This window comes from Sciurus vulgaris (assembly GCF_902686455.1).
Source record: "Sciurus vulgaris genome assembly, chromosome: 16".
Taxonomy (NCBI): Eukaryota; Metazoa; Chordata; class Mammalia; order Rodentia; family Sciuridae; genus Sciurus; species Sciurus vulgaris.
The window spans coordinates 46,193,429-46,216,099 of record NC_136477.1 but is presented as its reverse complement, the minus strand read 5'-3'; the positions used below and the strand labels follow the sequence as shown (position 1 = coordinate 46,216,099).

The following is a 22,671-nucleotide window of genomic DNA, read 5'->3' as shown; positions in this document are numbered from 1 at the left end:
GTAGAAAGAGTCTTCTAAACTAGTCACCCTGCGTCAACGGGTGGCACTGTTTTAAATAGCTTGTGCTCTTTTGAAGTCTTTTGAAGCAGTGACATATGAACATTGCTACAGCAAATACCACCACAGACTTTACAATTGTCCTTTACCCATGATAGATGTCTTAACTCCAAGACATGTCAGACAAGTAGTTTTAGACACATGGAACAGAATAAAAGTGTAGCAGCTCCCCATGACTAGATGTGTTGCTTGTGGGATCCTTTGGTGTCACTTGCATAATGGCTGAATGCCTACCTGGTCTGTTGGAGACATCATCACAACTTGTCTGAGCTTGGGAAACATAAAATTCAACCAGATAAAGAACTCTGTTGTTGCCACATTAATTATCCCGCACCATCTGGGGATTTTTGTTTTAAATATTTTATCATCATGTGGTAGATCTAGAAACGCTGACATAGAAAGATTAACAAGACGTGGCTTCTGGTGAGTACAAGGAAACCAAAGAACAATGTCAATTACCTGATACCATTTACATAAAAAGTAAAATACCTATTTATAATATATAGACAGAGAAAGAGAAAGAACAAAACGTTGTCGGGGTGGCAGCTGTGGATATTAAAGAGGAGATTTTCACATTTTACTTTGGTTATATTCATTCATCGAATGCTTAGTGATCCCTTATTATGTACCTAGCACTGTTTTAAACTGTGAAGATTCAGCAGTGATCAGGAAACATAAAGATTCCTGCTCTCACGGAGCTCACATTTAAAGAGAGAGACAGACACTGAACGAAACAACAGAGTACGTCAGATTGTACTATGTGTTGTGAAAAACAAAGCAAGAAAGGGGTAAGGAGGACGGTGGGCAGAGGGTGGAAGTTCTGATTTTAAATAGAGTTGTGTCAAGGTAGGTGCCACTGCCAAGGGAATTTCAAAGTCAGGACATAAAGGAAGTACAGGAGTGAGCCTTGTGCATTTTTAGACAAGAGCCTTCGCTTCAGAGGGAACAGTGAGCGCACAGACCTCGAGGTCCACCTAGAGAGGACCTGCTGGATTTGAGGAACACTGAGGAGCCCATATAATGAAGGCTGAACAAGGCAGAGAGATGCTGGGAATGAGGACGATTGTGAGGCAGGCCATCTGGGCCCTGGGCAAGAACTGTGCCACTCACTCTGAGTTACTTGGAGAGCCACTGAAGAGTTTTAAGAAGAGGGAAAGGTATGTTCTGACTATGTTTCAATTGAAACTTTTCAGCTGTCATGTTAAGGAAGACCAGTCAGGAGGGTACTATCCTAAACCCAAGGAAAGATTATAGTGTCTTTGGCTGTGTTGATGGCAGTGAGGGTAATAAGTGGTGGTAACCTGAATATACGTGTTTTGAAGACTGGGACAATAGGAACTACTGATAGGTGGGATGGAGGATAGAAGAGAAAGAAAGGAGTCAGTGATGATATTTTGATCCAAGGGACTGCAAGAATGGAATTCTCCACAATCTCCTCCAGAAGATAAAGGCAGAGTGAATACTTTGTAACTCATTCTACGAGGCCAGCATTACCCTAATACCAAAACCGGGCAAAGACATTACAAGAGAAGAAAATTGCAGACCAGTGTCTCCCAGGAACATGGATGTAAAAATCCTCAAAAAATTAACAATAGTAATCAAAATATAAAAAGAATCATATATCACAACCAGGTATGCAAGGTTGATTCAACTTTCAAAAATTGATTAGTGTAACCCATTACATCAACAGGCTAAAGAAAATAACCTCATGCTTATAACTAGACACAGAAAAAGCATTGACAAAATCCAACACCCATTCATGTTGAAAACTCTCAGAAAATAAGGAATAGAGGGGAACTTCCTCAACTTGATAAGGTCTGTCTACAAAAACTGTGAAGCTAACATCACAGTTAATGGTAAAAACTCAAAGTTTCCCACCAACATTAAGAACAAAGCAAGGATGTCTCCTCTCACCATTCACCACTTCTGTGAAAACTTTTCATGAGTGAAGCTATAGATCTCTGACAAAAGATACAAAGGAAGTAAATACATGGAGAAGTATTCCATGTTCATGGATATGAAGACTCAATACTATCAAGATGGCAGTTCTTCCCAACTTGATTTATGCATTCATTGCAATTCCAATCAAAAGCCCAGCGAGTTATTTTATAGCTTCTGACAAACCGATTCATATGTAGAGGCAAAAGACCCAAACTATTGCAGGAAAAGAACAATCTTTTCAACAAATGGTGCTGGATATCCACACACTGAAGGCTGAATCTAGCACAGACCTTACACCTTCCTCAAGAATTAACTCAAAAGGATCATAGATCTAAAGGCAAAATAGAAAATTATAGAACTAGAAGATAACATAAAGGTATGGCAATGACTTTTTTAGATGTACCACTAAAACCACAATCCAGGAAGGAAAGAATTGATTAATTTGACTTCATTGTGCTGTTTTTTGAAACAGTGGATTTTGTTTGTTATCAACTCAATATGATCAAGTAAATTGACTTAAAATGTGGATTAAAAGGTACAAAATGAATTCTTACTGATACATGCTTTTTATTAACCACTAAAATACAAGTTTCTGTTGCACAATACAAAAAAAAAAAAGCTAAAAACTTCTTCTCTGTTAAAAACAATATTAAGATAATGGGAAGAGAAGCCACAGATTGGGAGAAAATATTTTTAAGACACCTGTGATAAAGAACTGCTTTCCAAAATATACGAAGTTTCTCAAACTTAACAATAAGGAAACAAACAACCCGATTTTAAAAATGGGCAAAAACCTGAACAGACACTTCACCACAAGATATATTATGAAAGTAAACATGAAAATAATGTTCAACATCATATGTCATGAGAGAATTGCAAATTAAGACACAGTGAGTTACCACTGCCCACCTGTTAGAATGGCCAAAATCTCAAACACTGACCACAGCAGAATGTGGGGAACAGAAACTGTCATTCAAATGCTGGTTGGTATATAAAATGGTAGACACTTGGGAAGGTACTTTGGCGTTTTCTCAAAAACTTAACATATTCTTACCATATGACGTCAGCAATCACACTCCTTGGTATTTACCCAAATGAGCTGAAAAGCTTATGTTCAAACAAACACATACATTGCAGCTTTCTTTATAACTGCCAAATTTGGAAGTCACAAAGATGTCTGTCAGCAGGTGAATGAATAAACTGTAGTATGTTGGACAAAGGAATATTATTCAGTGCTGAAAATAAATGAGCTATCAACCTATAAAAAGACATGGTGGAACCTTAAGTCCACATTACTGAAGTGAAAGAGGCCAATCTGAATAGACTGCAAACGGTATGATTCCAACTGTGGAACATTCTGGAAAAGAAAAAAAAACTGCAGAGACAGTAGAAAGATACCAACTGTGGAACATTCTGGAAAAGAAAAAAAAACTGCAGAGACAGTAGAAAGATACAGCAGTAGACAGGGGTTTGGGTTGAAGAGGTGTGGGAGGGAGCACTCAGCAGAATGTAGAGGATTATCAGAGCAAGAAAACTACTCTGTTACCATAATAGTAGCTACACATCATCATACATTTGTGCAGATCTTCACAACACCATGTGAGAACCCTCACTTAAACAATAGACTGACTGACACTGATGCATGGTTGTGGGGTCACTGAGGAGAACGAACTTGCCACTGTGGTGTGGGACGTCAGTGCTGCCGGAGGTGCGTGTTATGGGGACGGGGTGGTATACGGAAACTCTGGGCTTTCTGCTCTCTTCTGCTGTGAACCTGAAGCTGCTCTAAATATAAAACTTATAAATTTAAAAAATAATACTTGGGATTTTAAAACACAAATGAACTAGGTCGTTACACTCTACTAAAACTGTGCGTATATACGTGGCAATTTTGCTTGTGAAGGCAAATAAGCCCTCTCATAAGAAAGTTTATTCCCGACACAATGTGCAGTATTATGAAGGCCTCATAACTAGGAAAGGTTCAACACGTGAGTTCAGTTACAAGGAGGAATGAATAAAAATGAAGCTCCTTCAGTTAAACTCGGCACTGGAACATCTATTCATAGACACTAATTAAAGGTCTGTGTAAAGCAGGAAAATCATGAATGGTAAGTGGTAAGCAACAAACCACTCTGTGGATTTGGGCCTCATGGTGGTTTAAAATTGCTCTGCAATTTGGTCTCACCAGTGAGTGAAAATTTGATTACAGTCTAGTTGCCTGCCAAGGTAAGGGCTTACCCGTCACCCTCTGCAGCTGGCCTCAAGCTCTGGTCGTACAGGCTGCTTTAAAAGACCTGCACTTGGGAGGCAGTTAGTAAGGGGGGGGGAAGGAATGGAGAAAGAAGTGTGATAAAGAAAATGTCAACTATAAAGAAAAGAAGGGAAAAAATCGAGGGCCTGAGGAGAAGGGGAAAAAGCCATGAGCAAGGAGAGTAAAAGAAAAGGAAAGGTCATAGTGTGAGTAGAAAGAAGTGCTAGTGGAAGGCAGGTCAAATTCGAAAGGAAAATAGAAGAAAAAAGCAAAGTAGAAGGGGTGGAACGTGCAGCAGGAGCACCACAGGTCTGTCCCCCAGCACGACCCTGGAGGCCTTGGCCCGCCGATACCTCAGCCCAGAGGTGCTCAACCAGGGCAGCCCGCAGTGTGCCCTCCCACCAGGAGACGGCTAGCAAAGACCGCAGACACCCTCCATGGTGGCAGTGGAGGGAGGCTGCTGCTACCTGGTGAGTCAAGGGTGCTGCTTACTCTCCTGAGATGCACAGCACAGCTCTCGCCCGCCCCCGAAGAACCCTCTGGCCCCAGCTGAAGTGACGAGGCTGACAATCTGCATTGGCCCAATTGTCAGCCCACATTCCATGCTCCCAACGATTGTGCTTCTCATCTGTCCACCTTTTTTCTGACCTGTGCACGTGTCAGCCTAAATCCATGTCAATAGTCAGACCTCATAAGAAACCAACATCGGGCTAAGAACGCGGATCCAGAACGGAGGATCCTCCCTGTGTTCTTTGTTAGCCGATGCCGCGAGAGTCTGCCCTGGGCCCACCGCTGCCAGCGCTCTTAGAGGCCGTGTGGGCTCCAAGGCCAGTCTCCACACATTAGTGGCTGTCGGAGTGAGGGGCTGGAGGGGAAGCGGGCGGATGTGACTGGAGAGTCATGGTACAGGGAGATCTTGGCACCCATAGCCTCCTGTGTCTCCGTTGCAGTGGTGGTTACCTGCCGTAGAGCCGAGCAGATCTGTGGGCTCATCGCACCAATGTCAGGGTCCTGGTGCTGATATTTTATTATAGTTATGTGAGGTGTAACCACCTGGGGAAATTTGAGAAAGAAAAATGTAAGACTCCTCTCTACTGGTTTTGAATCCTTCCGTAAATTGGTACTTATTTCAGAATAAAAAAGGGTTTTTTTTTGTTTTTTTTAAACCTTTTTAAAAGGGGGTAGGCAGCACCTGTGATCCTAGCTCCTCCAGTGACTGAGACAGAAGGGTCACAAATTCAAGGCCAACCTGGAAAAACAACCAGCCGTGGGGGCGGGGGGTGAACCTCAGTGGCAGAGCACTAACCTAGCATTTGGGAGGCTCTGGGTTCAATTCCAGTACTGCAGACGGCAACAGGATGGCCCAAACAACAGAAGATATGATTTTAACTGGGATAGACGGGAATACTGTGCCGCACACACAGCTCTGTTCAGATTTCCAAGTGGAAAGACCTGAAAAGTCAGTGTGCTCTTGGAGTGTGGTCTGGAAACTGGGAAAACACACTTGATTTTGTATTAAAAGTGACCTATTCGGATGCAGTGCCAATAGGAAACAAATATGCAGTCTCATGGAATCAAAATTCTCTTTCAGCAGAAGATCTATATTGTAAAGTCTTAACAGAAAGTCATGTCATATCTAATACTACTCAATCACGTGTCTCATTACAGGGACAAGCAGATCTTTTGAAATATGCAAAGAACGAGACTTTGGAGAACCTGAAACAAATCCATTATGCTGCTGTTTCCTGTGGACTGAATAAACCAGGCACTGAAAACACGGAGGTCCAGAAGCCACGCCGGAGCCTGGAAGTCATACCCGAAAAAGCAAATGGTGAAACTGGAGAATGAGGAAACCGCCCGTCCGTCGTTACGGAGTTTATGGCTCCAGGACCAGTCCTAGTCAAAGGAGGCATTGGCTTTGCACTCACTCATGAGAATGATGTTTGGGATTTTGAAGCACAACTGGAATAGCTAATTACAGTCTATTAAAACTGTGAATGTATGTAGCAATCTTATGTGTGAAGGAAAATAAACTCTTTAACAAGAAATTATATCCCTGGCCAAAATATGCTATATTTGTATACAAAAACCTCCTAATTCAGTTCCAGTGTGAAGAACAGATTGTTCCCTCTAGTTCTTTTGAGAAGCATTTTCCTAAGTGAAAACAATTTCTTCAAATGGGAATGGATTGGATTGTCAAATTAGTATTTATTGGTGAAGAAAACCCTAATCTATGCTTTTTACTTCTGTGTGGTTGCCAGAGTCTCTGGGTTATAGATGCTTTGGGTAGCATGCTTGCTGAGCCATAATTACTAAAGAGAATGTAAGTGGGCAGGTCCCCTGAATCCCCAGGAACCCGGGAGAGCCACCAAGGACCTGGAACCTACACTTGGACTGAAGCTCCCTGTTTGAAGACGCGTTGTGGCAGCACTTGGGTAGACCAATGATGCTAATCTGAAAGTGACACATTGTAAATAGTTTCTCCTTGTATGAAGTAGTGTTCACATTAAAGAGATGTTTTATGATATTTCTCCAATAGCAGTGCCTGCTTTTAATGAGACTTTTAAAATTTCTGGTTCAAAACTGTCTTCTTGAGTAGCCACTTGGTTGTCGGATGAATAGCTATGTACTAAAAACAAGTTGCTTGTCTGGCTTGACTGTGCTTTTAGCAGGGTTTCAACAGCATGGGGCAGTGGCAGCTGACTGTAAAGTGAACCCGGACCCTCATAACTGTCCCTGTTCTGACCCTGGATTAACCCCCTAGTGAAGGACACCTCAAAATCAGGCAAATAGTAAGTTGAATGCAGCCACAGAGCCTGGAGCTGATAGGGCCTTCCTACAGGTCTGCAGGGGACAAATCCCCAGAAAGTCTTATTTGTCCTTCACCTCTGAAGGATACTTCTTCACCAGCTGAGATTTTAATCCAAGTTTTTATTTTCAAAACCAGTGAGATTTCACGCTAGTGTCACAGCAACCTAATTACTGTTTCTCCCAAACCAGAATTGCTTTCAAATCTGGAAGACTAAAAGTTCTAAATATTCATTGGCCCCTTTTTACTGTTCAGTGATTCAGGTATGTGACCCAGGTACCAACCTTCTCTGGGTGTCTCATTATTATGTTTCCTCAAGGTTAGGAGATACCCAGGCAGGATGGTTCATTGTTGCCTGGGCTCCTGAAAAAAAAAAAAAAAAATTATTTGCTCAATTCCTGCCATGTACATTCTAACAGTAATTAAGCTAAGGTGCCCATCTCCACTGGCCCTTCTCTAGATAGAAAATTAATTATGCCCGTTACTTAGATAATAGCCCTACACACACCAGCTAACTGGAAGTGTGCTCTTGGCTTGGAAATGAGCTCAGAGGGGAAAAAAAATGGAGAGAAAATAACAGAAACTAAACAGGATTTATAGAATAAGAAATAAAATGACAACAGATTTTCTGTAGCAATCCTTGAATATTGGTTAGTAGCAATATTTAATTTAAAGAGAATATCCAGAAATCATAAAAATCATTAAAAATATTTTAAAATATAGTGAAATTGAAAACGGCTACATTTACTATGATGACAGGTATTATCTAATATATGGGTTGAATGATAGCAAGACACATGAAATTTGTTATAGGTTTATACAAGTCTAGAAGCAGGGACTTTGGAACTGAAGGAGTCAATGAGATCATTCAGTCTTCTCCAGATGCAGAAGTTGCAGATAGAAAAATAAGATGGATTGTCTGATGTCACAAACTCTGTGAGGGTTCCTGTTCCAGCTGGATTTAGCCTGGGGCTGGCTTCACCTTTCCACGCTAAAGAGATTCAACTTATTTTGACCTATCTCTTCAAAGGCGTGGGCTCCATGATGAGAAGTAGTCAGTGGCACAGGGGTGGTACCCCAGGCTGCAGTACACCTCCTCTTAATCTAGATCCTGTCCCAGTGAATGCACCACCCGCCAGGGAGGAAGAGGACTCACATCGGCAGAGCAGGAATTCACGGCTAATTGAGCTCTTCTGCTCCCTTTTCCTCTTTCAAATGGAAGCAGAAAGCATTGATCAAACTGACCAAGGCCACAGTTCTGATTTATGGGCCTTTATAAAAACAGTTTTCTCTTGCAAAGGACTGACTGGCCCACCTGGATTGAACCTGTGGAGGCTTTATAATAACCCTGCTGATCAAGTGAAGGTGAGATCTCTGCTCCTGGGTTTCCTCAGTTGAGAAAAAGGGTAGTGTGCTGGCTTACTTCCAAATCATCTACCATCCTTCAATGGGGAACACCCATGTGAGAGACTGGAGATGCAGATAATTCCCTGTGCACTTGGCTAGTGTGTACACTGATCACACTGTGCACACATACTCGCACACACACACACACACACACACACACACACACACACACACACTGTGCATCACTCCCAATTAGGGGGGGATAACTGATTATAAGTAGCATGGAAACAACTGGTAAATCTGTTGGGGCCAAAGGAAAATGAAAAGTTGGACAAAAATGTGCAGAAACTGGCAAACACCTGGTCAGTTCCCTGGGGAATAAAAAGTCCCATGAGCAACATATAAATCGAGCCAGTGTCGGGTTTCCAGCAGTCATGTTGATATCAGGCCCACGGAGCAAATCCTGAGGCATCTGTGAGCACACTAAGTACGTCCTGCCTCCTCTGCGCATGCTTATTAAATTTATCCTCTCAGAGATGTAAGCCGTAGCAGGTGTTGGTCTATTTTCTGCTTTTAGCAGCTGTGGCTTCTAAATTGTGGGAAAGAAGTCATCTGAACCCACATGCTTACCTCCTTCAGGGCAGTGTGATCCAGGGCCAGGGCATGGGGTGGAGTTCCTCTTGGGCTGGGTATTACAAATACCCTAGGGAAGCTGCCCTTCTTCACCCGCACAGAGTTGGGCTGTCCAAACCTGAATGGAAAAAGATCATCCAGCTTGCAAAGGTTTCCATAAGCCATCTTCGTTATGAGGCCTCATTGAGTAGGTTGACATACACTGAATTTGTTGAAACTTTGATCAACTGTTGCATTTACAATGCAAAGTTTACTGGGGCCACTGCATAGCTCTGCTTTACCTGTCCAACGAGTGACCATGCAAAGGTGGGTAGATCTACCTGCTACCATGTAGAGTAGTGTGGCTCATGTTTTGACTGATGTTGAGCAGAGTGAGTTGGGAGAATTTTCCATTGGTTGTTTGACAGTGAGACTCTTTGTTGGGCTTGTGTGCCAAGGACTGTGTTCAGGACACTTAGCATATATCGTTTTGCTGTGATCAGGATCTGAAATGTCCCCAAAGGCCCATGTGTTTTAATCCCAGCTTGACACTTGGAAGGTGGTGGGGCCCAGGGGAGGTCATCAGGTCACTGGGGGCATGCCCTTTTAAGGAGCCTTCTTTTCTTTGCTGCCTGGCTGCCATGAGGTGAACAAGTTTCTCTTGCCATGATGTCCTGCCTCCCCATAGGCTGAAAAGCAATAGAGACAACAAACCATGGACCGAAACCTCTAAAACTGTGAGCTAACATAAACTTTTCCCCTTTTTAAGTTGATTACCTCAATATTTTGTTACAGTGATACAAATCTAACTGAAGCACATTTCATCCTCATCAACTGGCAAGGTATTTATCCATTATCATAAGTGAAGGAATGAAGACTTTAGAGAGGTCCTTTAACTTGACCAAGGTCATGCTCAACTCAGCATTTGAACCCAGATCTGCCTGCAATCCTACATCTCAAGGATTGTACTATACTCATTTGAATTCCGAATACACACTTGACCTCTAAACTACAAGCTGGATACTGTCTTGTCAAGAAGAGTAAAGGCAGTTGGCATTTTATTCTTCTTTTGTGCTGAATGTGAGCTCCTTAGGAGATTTATCCACTCTGATTTTGTGAGCTTGTTTTGAACACCAGGGATTCACTCAACAGACACAGACATGGTCCCAACCCCCATGGAGCTCACAGTGTGGCTGGGAATAGAGACATTCATCCAGATAATTACAGAGACAAAGGTACAATTAAAAGCCAGGGGAGGTGCTGTCAAGAGGCCGCTGGAGGACCTGCTAGCTGAGCACGAGGCGAGTGCTCTCAGCCCACCTTGCTTCTGTAACTGAAGAAGGATTTTTCAAATGCTTCTTTCCCTCGCAGGGTTCCTGTGAGGACAGGATGGCATGGTGGTTGCTCTTGGTGGAAGTGCTTGGAGCAGTGCCTGACTCTGGTCGCCTCCTGTTATTAACATCCACTGTGACTGAAAAGTGGGGCTCGGACAGAGTTTAATGGGGACCTCACCTCTCTGGGGAAGACAGATCATCTGCTGCTCTGTAACTCAACCCCCCAAACCTAAAACAGTCATGTATTATCTCCCATGTCTCTGTGTGCTGACCGGGCTCATCTTGTGGGGTTTTTGCTTGGTTGGTTGGTTTTTCAGTGCTGGGGATTAGAACTCGGGGCCTCCACATGCTGGGCAAGTGCTCTACCACTGATCTCTACCTAGTCCTTCCTCGTGGCTCTTTTTTTTTGGTGGGGGGGCGTCTGTCAAAGCTGGGGTTTCAGCCATCTGTCTGGACTGGACATGGCAGATGGCTCATTCACAGGGCAGGGAGCTCAGCAGGGCTGTGGACCTCATTGCACGCGGTCTCCCACAAGACTTAGACTTCTCCCTGGGTTCCAGGAGGGACTGTCCCAGGACTGAGCATTCCCAAAGACCCACATGGAAGCTGCTGGTCCTCTGGAGGCTCACTGAGGCTATTCTCCAAAGCTGCAGCATGTCGTCTCTGCAGCATGCTGTTTAAACGAAGTCCTGCCCAGGGCCAAGGTGGTGGAGAATTTGACTCCTTTTCTTGACAGGGACAGAAGAGGACAGGGGAGAGCAGAGGTTATTAAGGCCATCTTTGGAACACACAAGCTGCCACAGAAAGTTCCCTAAGAACTGAGCGAGACCTGAAATCAAAAGCACCCTCCCTACCTGCTCCCCAGCCCAAAGGAAAGGCTCAGAAGAGTGTGAGCAAGGCAGACAACGTACACTGAGAAATCAGCCTCCTGCAAGACTCAGGTACAGACAGGCGCAGCATCCCGGGCTCCTGCCGGGGGTCAGTGAGGCAGAAGCACAGAGAGGGAAAGGGAGAGAAAGGGTGTAGAACAAGTGCTGTGGAGGGCTGCTTAGGCCTTGTAGGGAATTTGCTCTTTTCCTAAAAGGGTGGTACCACTTAGTTTCATCATATTTAATCCTCCTTTATTGGTTTTAAGTTCAAAAACAGCCATGTTCATTGTTACCAAAAAAGTCCAATTAAAGGTAGTTTAAGGTAAATTAATTTAAAGGTGAATTAAGAAGTGCAGGTGCCCTCACAGTGCCCATCTCTCAGACCCCACCAGTATTCTCTGTTTGTACATGGAGTAAAGGCATACCATTTGTGTGATCATAAATTTACATAGGGTAATGTTGTTTAATTCCTTCTGTTATTTTTTCCCTTCCCCCCACCCCTTCCACCCCTCTTTTCCCTCTATACAGTCCTTCCTTCCTCCATACTTGCCCCCCTCCCTAACCCTAACTCTAACCCTAACACTAACCCCTCCCTCCCCCCATTATGTGTCATCATCCACTTATTAGCGATATCATTCGTCCTTTGATTTTTTTGAGATTGGCTTATCTCACTTAACATGATATTCTCCAATTTCATCCATTTGCCTTCAAATGCCATAATTTTATCATTCTTTATGGCTGAGTAATATTCCATTGTATATATATACCACAGTTTCTTTATTCATTCATCAATTGAAGGACATCTAGGTTGGTTCCACAGTCTGGCTATTGTGTATTGAGCAGCTATGAACATTGATGTGGCTGTTATCTCTGTAGTATGCTGATTTTAAGTCCTTTGGGTATAGGCCAAGGAGTGGGATAGTTGGGTCAAATGGTGGGTCCATTCCAAGTTTTCTAAGGAATCTCCACACTGCTTTCCAGAGTGGCTGCACTAATTTGCAGCCCCACCAGCAGTGTATGAGTGTACCTTTCTCCCCACATCCTCGCCAACACCTGTTTAGCAATTCAGTTTTACCAACTAGAATGATTTTTTAATGTTGTCAAAGCCACAGGTGTTACGAAATAGGCAGGATTAACAACTTGACAACATTCAAGTCTATTGGGATAGGTTAAAATGAGTATTTCCTCTTTAGACATATTTTTTAAAGCCTCACACAAAACTTTAACCAAAAATCATTGTCAAATTCCTTTGAGAATAGACTCTTGTGGGCACTGAGGTGCCAGGAGGGGCGAGCCTTCTGAAAATGTAACAGGACCCGATATAGATAATAAATATTTGAGCTGGTGATGGTGCACGCCTGTAATCCACGTGACTCTGGAGGCTGAGGCAGGAGGATCTTGAGTTCAAAGCCAGCTTGAGCAAAAGTGAGACACTAAGCAACTCAGTGAGACCCTGTCTCTAAATAAAATACAAAATAGGGCTGGGGATGTGGCTCAGTGATTGAGTGCCCCTGAGTTCAGTCCCTAGTACCCTAATAAATGTTTGAACCATAAAGGAGGAACAAGATGAAGAGTAAAACCTCCCCTATTTCCTCAAGATTCAGTACTAAGAGCTTCCCTTGCTCAGTCTTCTCTAGTTTTGATTCTCCTAATAATTGTCTCCCAAATTCTAGGCCCGTGATGTCCTCCAGAACTCTCTATAAAACATCTGCATCTGTGCTGTCCAATAGGATGGTCCCTAAGCCCGTGGGGCCACAGGTTGAAATTCTAGTTAATAAAAATGTAATAAGAAATTCAGCTCCTCGCTCACACTAGCCACATTCCAATAAGTCAGTAGCCGCACGTGGCTAGTGGCTACCGGAAGCGACAGAATGCAGCAGAGGATGTGCCTCCATTCTGGGGAAGATTTGGAAGGGAGCTAGGCTGCAAGTCCCCATCCACTCGCAACTTGGAGAGGAGGCAGCAAGTCTGAGCTGAATTGAGGGGTGAGTGACAAAATCAATGCCCTCAGACTCGATATTTCGTAGTCGGAGACCTGGGGAGACTGGAAGATAGGTGACCAGAGGAGAAAACAAAACTCAGAGTGCCCTGACCTGAACCTGTGGGTGGGGAGGGCCACAGAGAGAGAGGAAGGGAGGGAGCGAGTGTTCTAGTAATCCCACCCACTTAAAAACTGTCGGAATGACAGTTTAAAACGCAGAATGCTCCTTAAAACGGCACAAACTGCCTAAAACCAAATCAGGAAAAGAAATCTGAGTGGGGGATGGGGGCAGGGGGTGGTGTGGAGAGGCCATCTTGTGGAGCCCACCGCTGACCAGCCACCCTCTTAGATCCTCATGGCTTCTTCCCACACCCAAACAGCTGCACATGAAACCAGAGGGAAGCACCCTGCGCCAGAAAGAACTTCTACAAGGACCCCCTACTACTAGCCGTAAACCCCCAAACTCCGCCTACCCGCCACCCTGCACTGTGAACAAGGGCAGGGAATGGTCTGGAGGGGATTGGGACCAGGGAAGTGCAGCAAGCCCAGCCCAGCCTCTGCCACCCAGACAAGGGCTGCCTCTATGCAGGCCTCAACTCAGACGGAGGCCACCATGAAGCAGTTTTGGCCTGGAACAAAGGAAAGTGGATTCATCAGGCCCCAACCACTGGCAGTTGAGGGGGTCACCAGGGAAAGCCTGGGGATAGACCCTAGGATCGCAGTACCAGAGGGGAGCTGCCTGAATATTCACTGACATACAGATCCAGCGGGAAATTGCCAGAGGCTACGCAGCAGAAAGGGGCAGACACCAGCCTGAACGGGTGCACAGTCTGCACTGTGATAGTAACTGGCAAGCAACAGGGCACTGTTTAGATACTTGAAGAACCTGGCACCAGACTTATTAAGCAGAGGAGATCAACCCCACCATTCACAACCCAGGGCAGTGGAAACTAGAGTCAGGTGACCACCAGAGACCCTTCACTACAGCACCTCAGAGAGCAGACGCAGCAGGGAGAATACTACTGCACCACACCTTGGAAAACCCACAACCAGCGTTCCTGCATACCCAGACAGCCACCAGGTTCTTCACTACCGTGAAGAGGATCCAAGAGAGAGGAACAGATACATCAGTGACCCACAGCAAACGGGCACTTCCGAGCCAGCATCCTGAATTTCCACAACATTAGATTCAACCAAGTCAAAACACTGTACCCTCTGAGCAGTCAGCTACAGGCCCCAGAACTGACAAACCAGAAGCTACTGGTAGGAAGTTCATAAGCAACTAGGGAATTGGCTCCTATACCCCTGCAACTTAGGAGAGACCCACAAAGATTTGGATATCTGCTAAATGTCCAAACCCCAGTGAAATCCAAACCAAGACTCAACAAGGATTTTCATCACCTTGACATGGTACACTATAAACAACTCTAATGTCAACTTTGATCATATAAAGAACCCCCTAATTTGTAATGATAATTGTTAACCCAATAGCCAACATTATTCCTCCAACCCATTTGAATGTACTTCATTTAATGGTTTAAAGCATTAATTGGAATCAATCTTCCTAGCTTTGTTTTCCGAGGTGTAGTTTATACCAGCTTCTCTTACTCCTACTCATTCTCTTGCACTATCCACTGCTACCTCAAACAACGTCCATTCACCTATTTCTCCTTTCCACCTTGGTGTAAATTACCCTTTTATAGCTGCTCTCTCTCTCTCTCTCTTTCTCTCTCTCTGTATATATGAAGAAATACATATAATATATATTTATATATTATATATAATTATATACATATATATTTATATATGTGTGTGTGTGTGTGTGTATATTCATTCTTCCTTTCTTTCCTTCTTTTTCCCTCTCCCATTTGTCCAATCTTTCTTCCTCCCTCATTTTAGCACTCATTTAAGGTTATAGTAAGTTTAGTAAATTTAACTACTAATGTTTTGACCATACTTTATAATAGGTTTATAGCTGAATTTGAGGAACCACAGAGAATAATTTCAACAAGTTTTTGTTCTTACAGGGTTGAACAGAATGAGGCTTGACTCAGAACTGATTACAGTAAATAGGGCTCAGTGGCATCTCTGTGAGCTGATGTTGGGATCAGCAGAGTCACACATTGAATGAAAATGTGATAATCTAGATATCCACCAAACCAGGACTCTTAAGAAAATGAAGCTCACAATGTAGTCATTTACTTAAAAGAAGAAGTCAGAACTATACTGATAGATGGGTAGACATATGAACAATATAAACAAAAAGCAAGGGAACAAACCATCCCAAACAACCCATAATGTTTCAACAGACTTCATTGACATCAGAGTGGAGGAAAATTCATGAACTGTTCTGTGGGCTAAAAGATGATGTCAGGCATGAAATCAGAGAGAAAATGCTAGAGGTGTAAGATTAATAAAGAGAGAGAGATTCTGAACAAGAATCAAATGGAAATCCTCAAAATGAAGGAATCAGTAAATCAAATTAAAAATTCAATGGAAAGCATTACCAATAGATTAGATCATTTTGAGGACAGTTTTTTTCAGGCCTGGAAGACAAATTATATAATCTTGAAAATAAAGTTAACCATAGAGAAAAATGTCAAGACCGTGAACAGAATATTCAAGAAATCTGGGATAACATTAAAAGGCTGAATTTAAGATTCATTGGATTAGATGAAGGCTCTGAAACACAAACTAAAGAAATGCAAAATATTTTCAATGAAATATTATTAGAAAAATTTCCAAACTTAAGAATGAAATGGAAATTCCAATACAGGAGGCCTGCAGAACTTGAAATATACAAAATCACAATAGTTCCACTCCAAGACACATTACTATGAAAACGCCTAACATACAGAACAAGGATAGAATTTTAAAAGCTGCAGAAGAAAAATGGTCATGTTTAGAAGTAAACCAATCTGATTTCAACTGATTTCTCAACCCAGACCCTAAAAGCAAGGAGGGTTTGGAATAATATATGCCAACCTCTGAAAGATAATGGATGCCAACAAAAATTACTACACCCAAGAAAAATTAAACTTCAAAATTGAAGATGAAATAAAAACGTTTCATGATAAAAGAATTCATAGCTAGAAAGTCTCCACTACAAAGCCTACTTAATACAATTTTTCATGAAGGAGAAATGAAAAATAAAAACAAAAACCAGCATACCAAGGCATTACACCAGAAAAATAGTCAATCAAAGGAGACTCAAACCCATTTTAAACCCTAAAAATAAATCAAAATGGCAGGAAATAAAAACCATCTCTCAACAATAACATTGAATGTAAATGGTCTAAACTTCAATCAAAAGACATAGGTTGGCAGATTGGATTTAAAAACAAGACCCAACAATATGCTGTCTACAAGAGACTCACCTCACAGGCAAAGACTTCCACAGACTGAAGGTGAAAGGATGGGAAAAAACACACCACTCACATGGCTCTTCTATACAATCAGTAGTTACTGTTCTCATATCAGATAAAGTGGACTTAAAGCCAAAATTAATCTGAAGAGGCAAGGAATATAATTTCATACTATTTAAGGGAATTATACATCAACAAGATATAATGATCATAAATATTTATGCCCCCCAAAATGGAGCATTTATGTACATTCAACAAACCCTTCTTGATATTAAGAATCAAGTAGACCACAGTACAGTAATACTGGGTGACTTTAACATGCCCCTCTCATCCCTGGAAGATCATCCAAATGAAAACTAAGTAAAGATTCTATAGAACTAAAAAATACAGGTAATAATTTGGACCTAAGCATATTTTATCCATCGGTGACTGAATTCACTTCCTTCTCAGAAGCACATGGAACATTTTGTAAAATAGATCATATTTTAGGTCACAAAGAAAATCTTAGAAAGTACAAAAAAAAATAGCGATAACACTGTGCATAGAATTATGAGATCATAATGGAATGAAATTAGAAATCAGTGATAAGATAAAAATAGAAACCACTCTAACACCTGGAGATTAAATAATGCACTCCTGAATGATGTGTGGACATCAGAAGAAGTCAGGGAGAAATTTTAAAAAATACAGGTAAATGAGAACAGTGATACAACATATCAAAATCTCTGGGACAGTATGAACACAGTTCGAAGAGCAAAGTTCATAGTATTGAGCTCAGACATGAAAAGACTAGAAAGATACCAAACAAATAACCAAACATCCCATCTCGAGGCCCTAGAAAAAGAGGAACCAAAATCAGTAGAAGACAGGAAATAATTAAAACAGCTGAAATCAATGAAATTGAGATTTAAACACACACACACACACACACACACACAAGGCAGGCACAGTGGTGCACACCTGTAATCCCAGCAGTGGCTCTGGAGCCTGAGTCAGGAGGACCTCAAGTTCAAAGCCCATCTCAGTAACAGTGAGATGCTACGCAACTCAGTGAGACCCTGTCTCTAAAGAAAATACAAAATAGGGCTGGGGATGTGGCTCGGTGGTTGAGTGCCCCTGAGTTCAATCCCTGATATCCCCACAGAACAAAACAAAACAAAACAAAACACAAAACAAAATATCAATGAAACAAAGAGCTGGATTTTTTGAAAGGATAAACAAAATTGATAAACCCTTAGCCAAACTAAAAGGAGAAAAACTCAAATGATCAAAATCTAGGATAAAAAGGAAATATCACCACAGACTCTATTGAAATCCCAAGGATCATTAGAAACTACTTTGAAAATTTATACTCCAATAAGCTAGAAAATCTTGAAGATATGGACAAATTTCTAGACCTACCCAAATTGAACCAGGAAGATATAGAAATCTTAAATAGATCATTAATAAAATAAAATTTAATTTAATAAAATTAAAGCAGCCATCAAAAGTCTTCCAAAAAAGAAAAGCCCAGGACAGGATGGACTCTCAGTTGAGTTCTAACAGACCTTTACAGAAGAACAAACACCAATCCTTATACTATTCCATGAAATGGAAGATGAGGGAACTCTTCCAAATTCATTCTATGAAGCCAGTATCACCATGATACCAAAATCAGTCAAAGACACATCAAGGAAAGAAAACTTCAGACCAATATCCTTGTAGAATATAGATGCAAAAATTTGTAACAAAATGTTAACCAACTTCATACAAAAACACATTAAAAAGATAGTGCACCAGGATCAAGTGGAATCCAGCTCAGAGATGCAAGATTGATTTAACATATGGAAATCAATAAATGTAATCCACCACATAAATAGACTTAAAAACAAGAATCATATGATTATCTCAACAGATGCAGTAAAGGCATTTGACAAAGTTCAGCACCATTTATGTTTAACACACTAGAAAAACTAGGGATAGAAGGAACATACCTCAACATTGTAAAGGGTCTATATGACAAACCCAAGGCCAAAATTATTTTGAATGGAGATAAACTGAAAGCACTTCCTTTAAAAACAGGAACAAGACAGGGGTACCCACTGTTACCACTCCTGTTCAACATAGTCTTTGAAACCCTAGCCAGAGCAATTAGGCAAGAGAAGCAAATTAAAGGGATACAAATAGAGGGGAAAAAGAGCTCAAATGATCTCTGTTTGCCAAAAACATGATCCTATATTTAGAAGACCCAAAAATTTCCACCAGAAGACTTCTAGAGCTCATAAATGAATTCATCAAAGCAGCAGGACACAAAATCAACACCCATAAATCAATTATGTTCCTATACTCCAATAACTGATCTGCTGAAAGAGAAATTAGGAAAACTATCCCATTCACAATAACCTCAAAAAATAAAATACTTAGGAATCAATCTCACAAAAGAGTTGAAGGACCTTTACAATGAAAACTAGAAAACACTAAAGAAAGAAATTGAAAAAGACTTTAGAAGATGGAAAGACAGCCCATGTTCTTGGATAGACAGAATTAATATGGTCAAAATGGCCATACTATCAAAAGTACTATAGAGATTCAATGTAATTCCCATCAAAATTCCAATGATGCTCTTCACAGAAATAGAAAAAGGAGTCATGAAACTCATTTGGAAAAATCAGAGACCCAGAATAGCCACAGTAATCCTTAGCAAGGAAAGTGAAGCAGGAGGCATCATAATACCAGACCTCAAACTATACTACAGAGCTAGAGTAACAAAAACGGCAGGGTATGCGTACCAGAACAAACATGAAGACCAAGGGAACAGAATAGAGGACACAGAAACAAACCCACATAAATACAGCCATCTCATATTAGACAGAGGTGCCAAAAACATATGTTGGAGAAAAGATAACCTCTTCAACAAATGATGCTGGGGAAACAGGAAATCCATATGTAGAAGAATGAAGTTGAACCCTTCTCTCTCACCCTGCACAAAACTCAAAGTGGATAAAAGACATAGAAATTAGAAACCTTGCACCTGCTAAAAGAACATGTGGGCCCAATACTCCAAAATGTCGTTAGCTCAGGAACTGACTTTCTTAATAAAACTCCTAAAGTGCAAGAAATAAAATTAAAAATCAATAAATGGCATGGCATCAAATTAAAAGGCTTCTTCACTGCAAAAGAAACAAGAGTGTGAAGGGAGAGCCTAGAGAATGGGAGAGAAATCTTTGCCACCTGCTCCTCAGATAGTCCATTACTATTCAGGATATACAAAGAACTCAAAAAACTTAGCACCAAATAATAATAATAATAATAATAACCCAATCAATAAATGAACTAAGGAACTAGACACTTCCTTCTTCCAAAAAGAAGAAATATGCATAGTTAATAAATCTATGAAAAATGTTCAACATCTCTATCAATTAAAGAAATGGAAATTAAAACTACACTGAGATTTCATCTCGCTTCAGTCAGAATGGTAATTATCAAGGATACAAGTAACAATAAACATTGGTGAGGATGTGGGGGGAACGGGTGCACTCATACATTGTTGGTGGGACTGCAGGTTGGTGCCACCACTCTGTAAAGCAGTGTGGAGAGTCCTCAGAAAACTTGGAATGGAACCACCATATGACCCAGCTCTCCCACTCCTCAGTATATACCCTAAGGATTAATATCAGCATACAGTAGAAATGCAGTCACATTAATATTTACAGCAGCACAATTCACAATAGCTAACCTGTGTGGAGCCAACCTAGGTGCCTCTCAACAGGTGAATGGATAAAGAAAATGTGGTACATGTACATAATGGAGTCTTACTCAACCATAAAGAAAAATGACTTTATGGCATTTGCTGATAAGTGGATGGAACTGGAGACTATCATGCTAAGTGAAATAAGTCAATCAACCCCCAAAAGTCAAAGGTCCCAAGTTTTCTATGACATGCATAAGCTAATACAAAATGAGGGGGGAGGATAAAAAAGAACAGAAAAAGATCAGAAGAGTAGACAAAGGAGAATGAAAGGAAGGGAAGAGGGAGAGGTTAAGGAAAGTCAGTGGAATGTATCTGACCTAACTTTCCTACGTACATAAATGAATGTACCATAGTGAATCTTACAATCATGTACATCCACAAGACACTAATATTTTTTAAAAAGACAAGTAAATAGATCGGTAGAATAGAGGGAAGGGAATAAGGAATGGAAGGAAAGGAAAGGAAGGGGAAATACTGGGGACTGAATTAGAACAAATTATGACCCATGGATCTTTTTTTGTGTGTGTAGTACTTTTATTTTAACTTTTATTAGTGCATTATAGTTATACATAATAGGTTCACTTTAAAAAAATAGTTTTAGTTGTAGATGGACAAAATGCTTTTATTTTTTATGTGGTACTAAGGATTGAACCCAGCTAGGTAAATGCTCTACCACTGAGATACAATCCCAGCCCTATCCCATGGTCTTATAATTATGTCATAGTATATTATATTGTCATGTATAACTAAAAAGAACCAATAAAAAAATTTAATAAAAGGAAATGGAGGGGCTGGGGAGATAGCTCAGTCGATAGAGTGCTTGCCTTGTAAGCACAAGGCCCTGGGTTTGATCCCCAGCACCGCCCCCCAAAAAAAGAAAGGAAATGGAATGTGAGTTTACCTCTGTGTTCTGCTACTTGAGAGGCTGAGACAGGATGTTTGCAAGGACAAGAGCAGCTTGGGCAACTTATTTCTCACTGGAGTTGTAGCTCAGTGGTAAAGTGCCCCTGTTCAGTCCCCAATATGAGACAGAGAGAGAGAGAGAGAGAGAGAGAGAGAGAGAGAGAGAGAGGGAATGAATGAATTACCAGGCATCCAGGCATGCAATGAAACAAGAAAAAAAAAATGACCTAAATCCACAAATTAAAACAAAAAACTGAGCCCAATGCTGGGATTAGTAGATTCTGATATTAGGCTACTTATTTTACCTATATTCCTTATGTTTAAAAGTTAGTGGTGATATTAAAAAGGTGTAAATTGAAACTTTACAAATGAAAACGTCAGTGGGTGAGATGCAAAATACCATGGAAGTGATTGACAGTGAGTGGACTTTGCTAAAGAAAAGAATGATTAACTTGAAAACATGGCAACAACGTAAACTGTCCAAACTGAAACGCAGCCATAAAAGAAAATGAAAACAAAAAGTTAACTAACTAAATAAATGAACTGGATCAGTGGCTAGGAGACAACTGCAAGTGGCCTAACATATGCATAATTGGGGTATCAGAAGAAGAGAGAATGAACCCACAGAAAAGATAACTGGGGGAAAAATGAAACTTCGTCCACATTTCATGAACACGATAAACCCACAGATCCAGGAAGTCCAACAAACCCCGACCACAAGACACATCCCACCAAAATATCTTTCAAAAAAGGCAAGATAAAAGATTTTAAATATGTACAAAAGTTAAAGCAATTCATTAGCAACAGACCCTCATGGCAGAGACCTTTTTTTTTTTTTTTTTTTTATAATGATGCAAGATAGAAATGTGGATCTGCACAAGGAAATGAAGGGTACTGGAAGTGGCAGCAACATAAATATGTTCTGAATTTTATCCTATTGATTAAATCTCTTTAAAAGATAATGTGGGGCTGGGGTTGTGGCTCAGTGGTTGCACATCACTAGGTTTAATCCCCAGTACCTCCCTCCAAAAGAGATAATTGAGTATTTAAAAAATAATAATGCAGTGTGGGGTTTATGACACGTAGTATGACAACAATAGAAGATAAAAATTTCATGGAAGTGATCAACCCACTCAATCCTAGAAGGAAGAAATCGTCCATTACCATGAGGGTCATGGTCTTGTATACATTGGCATATATGAAATGGTGTGATATCACTTAAAAGCAGGTAGGTATAAATTAATAATTACTATTGGCCTTAGGAAAACACTAAAATAACAAAACAAAGAGTTATAGCTAGTAAGCTGAAAGGGAGGTGAAATGGAATAATAAAAAATACTTAAAGGAAGGCAAGAAAAGAGGGTTAGAGTGACAAAGAATAGGGGGAGCAAAAAGAAAATAACTGGCAAGATTGTATAAAGATTTCACAAAATTGACTTTAGAATAAACAACATCTACTTTTCAAAAGACCT

At 41.1% G+C, this 22,671-nt stretch overlaps 1 protein-coding gene across 5 annotated transcripts in view; it reads left to right on the top strand.

The window, feature by feature from the left end:
* Positions 1 to 22,671, top strand: part of PLCL2 (phospholipase C like 2) — a 217,173-nt gene that overhangs the window by 173,915 nt on the left and 20,587 nt on the right. For 4 of the 5 annotated variants that reach the window (XM_079115495.1, XM_079115496.1, XM_079115497.1 and 1 more), the window contains exon 7: positions 5,918 to 6,780. The exons of the other annotated variant lie outside the window; for it this stretch is intronic. In XM_079115495.1, the coding sequence (XP_078971621.1) occupies positions 5,918 to 6,097 (180 nt within the window). In that variant the 3' untranslated portion in view covers positions 6,098 to 6,780. Of the gene's footprint in view, positions 1 to 5,917; positions 6,781 to 22,671 lie in introns of those variants that run through there. 5 annotated transcript variants of the gene reach the window in all.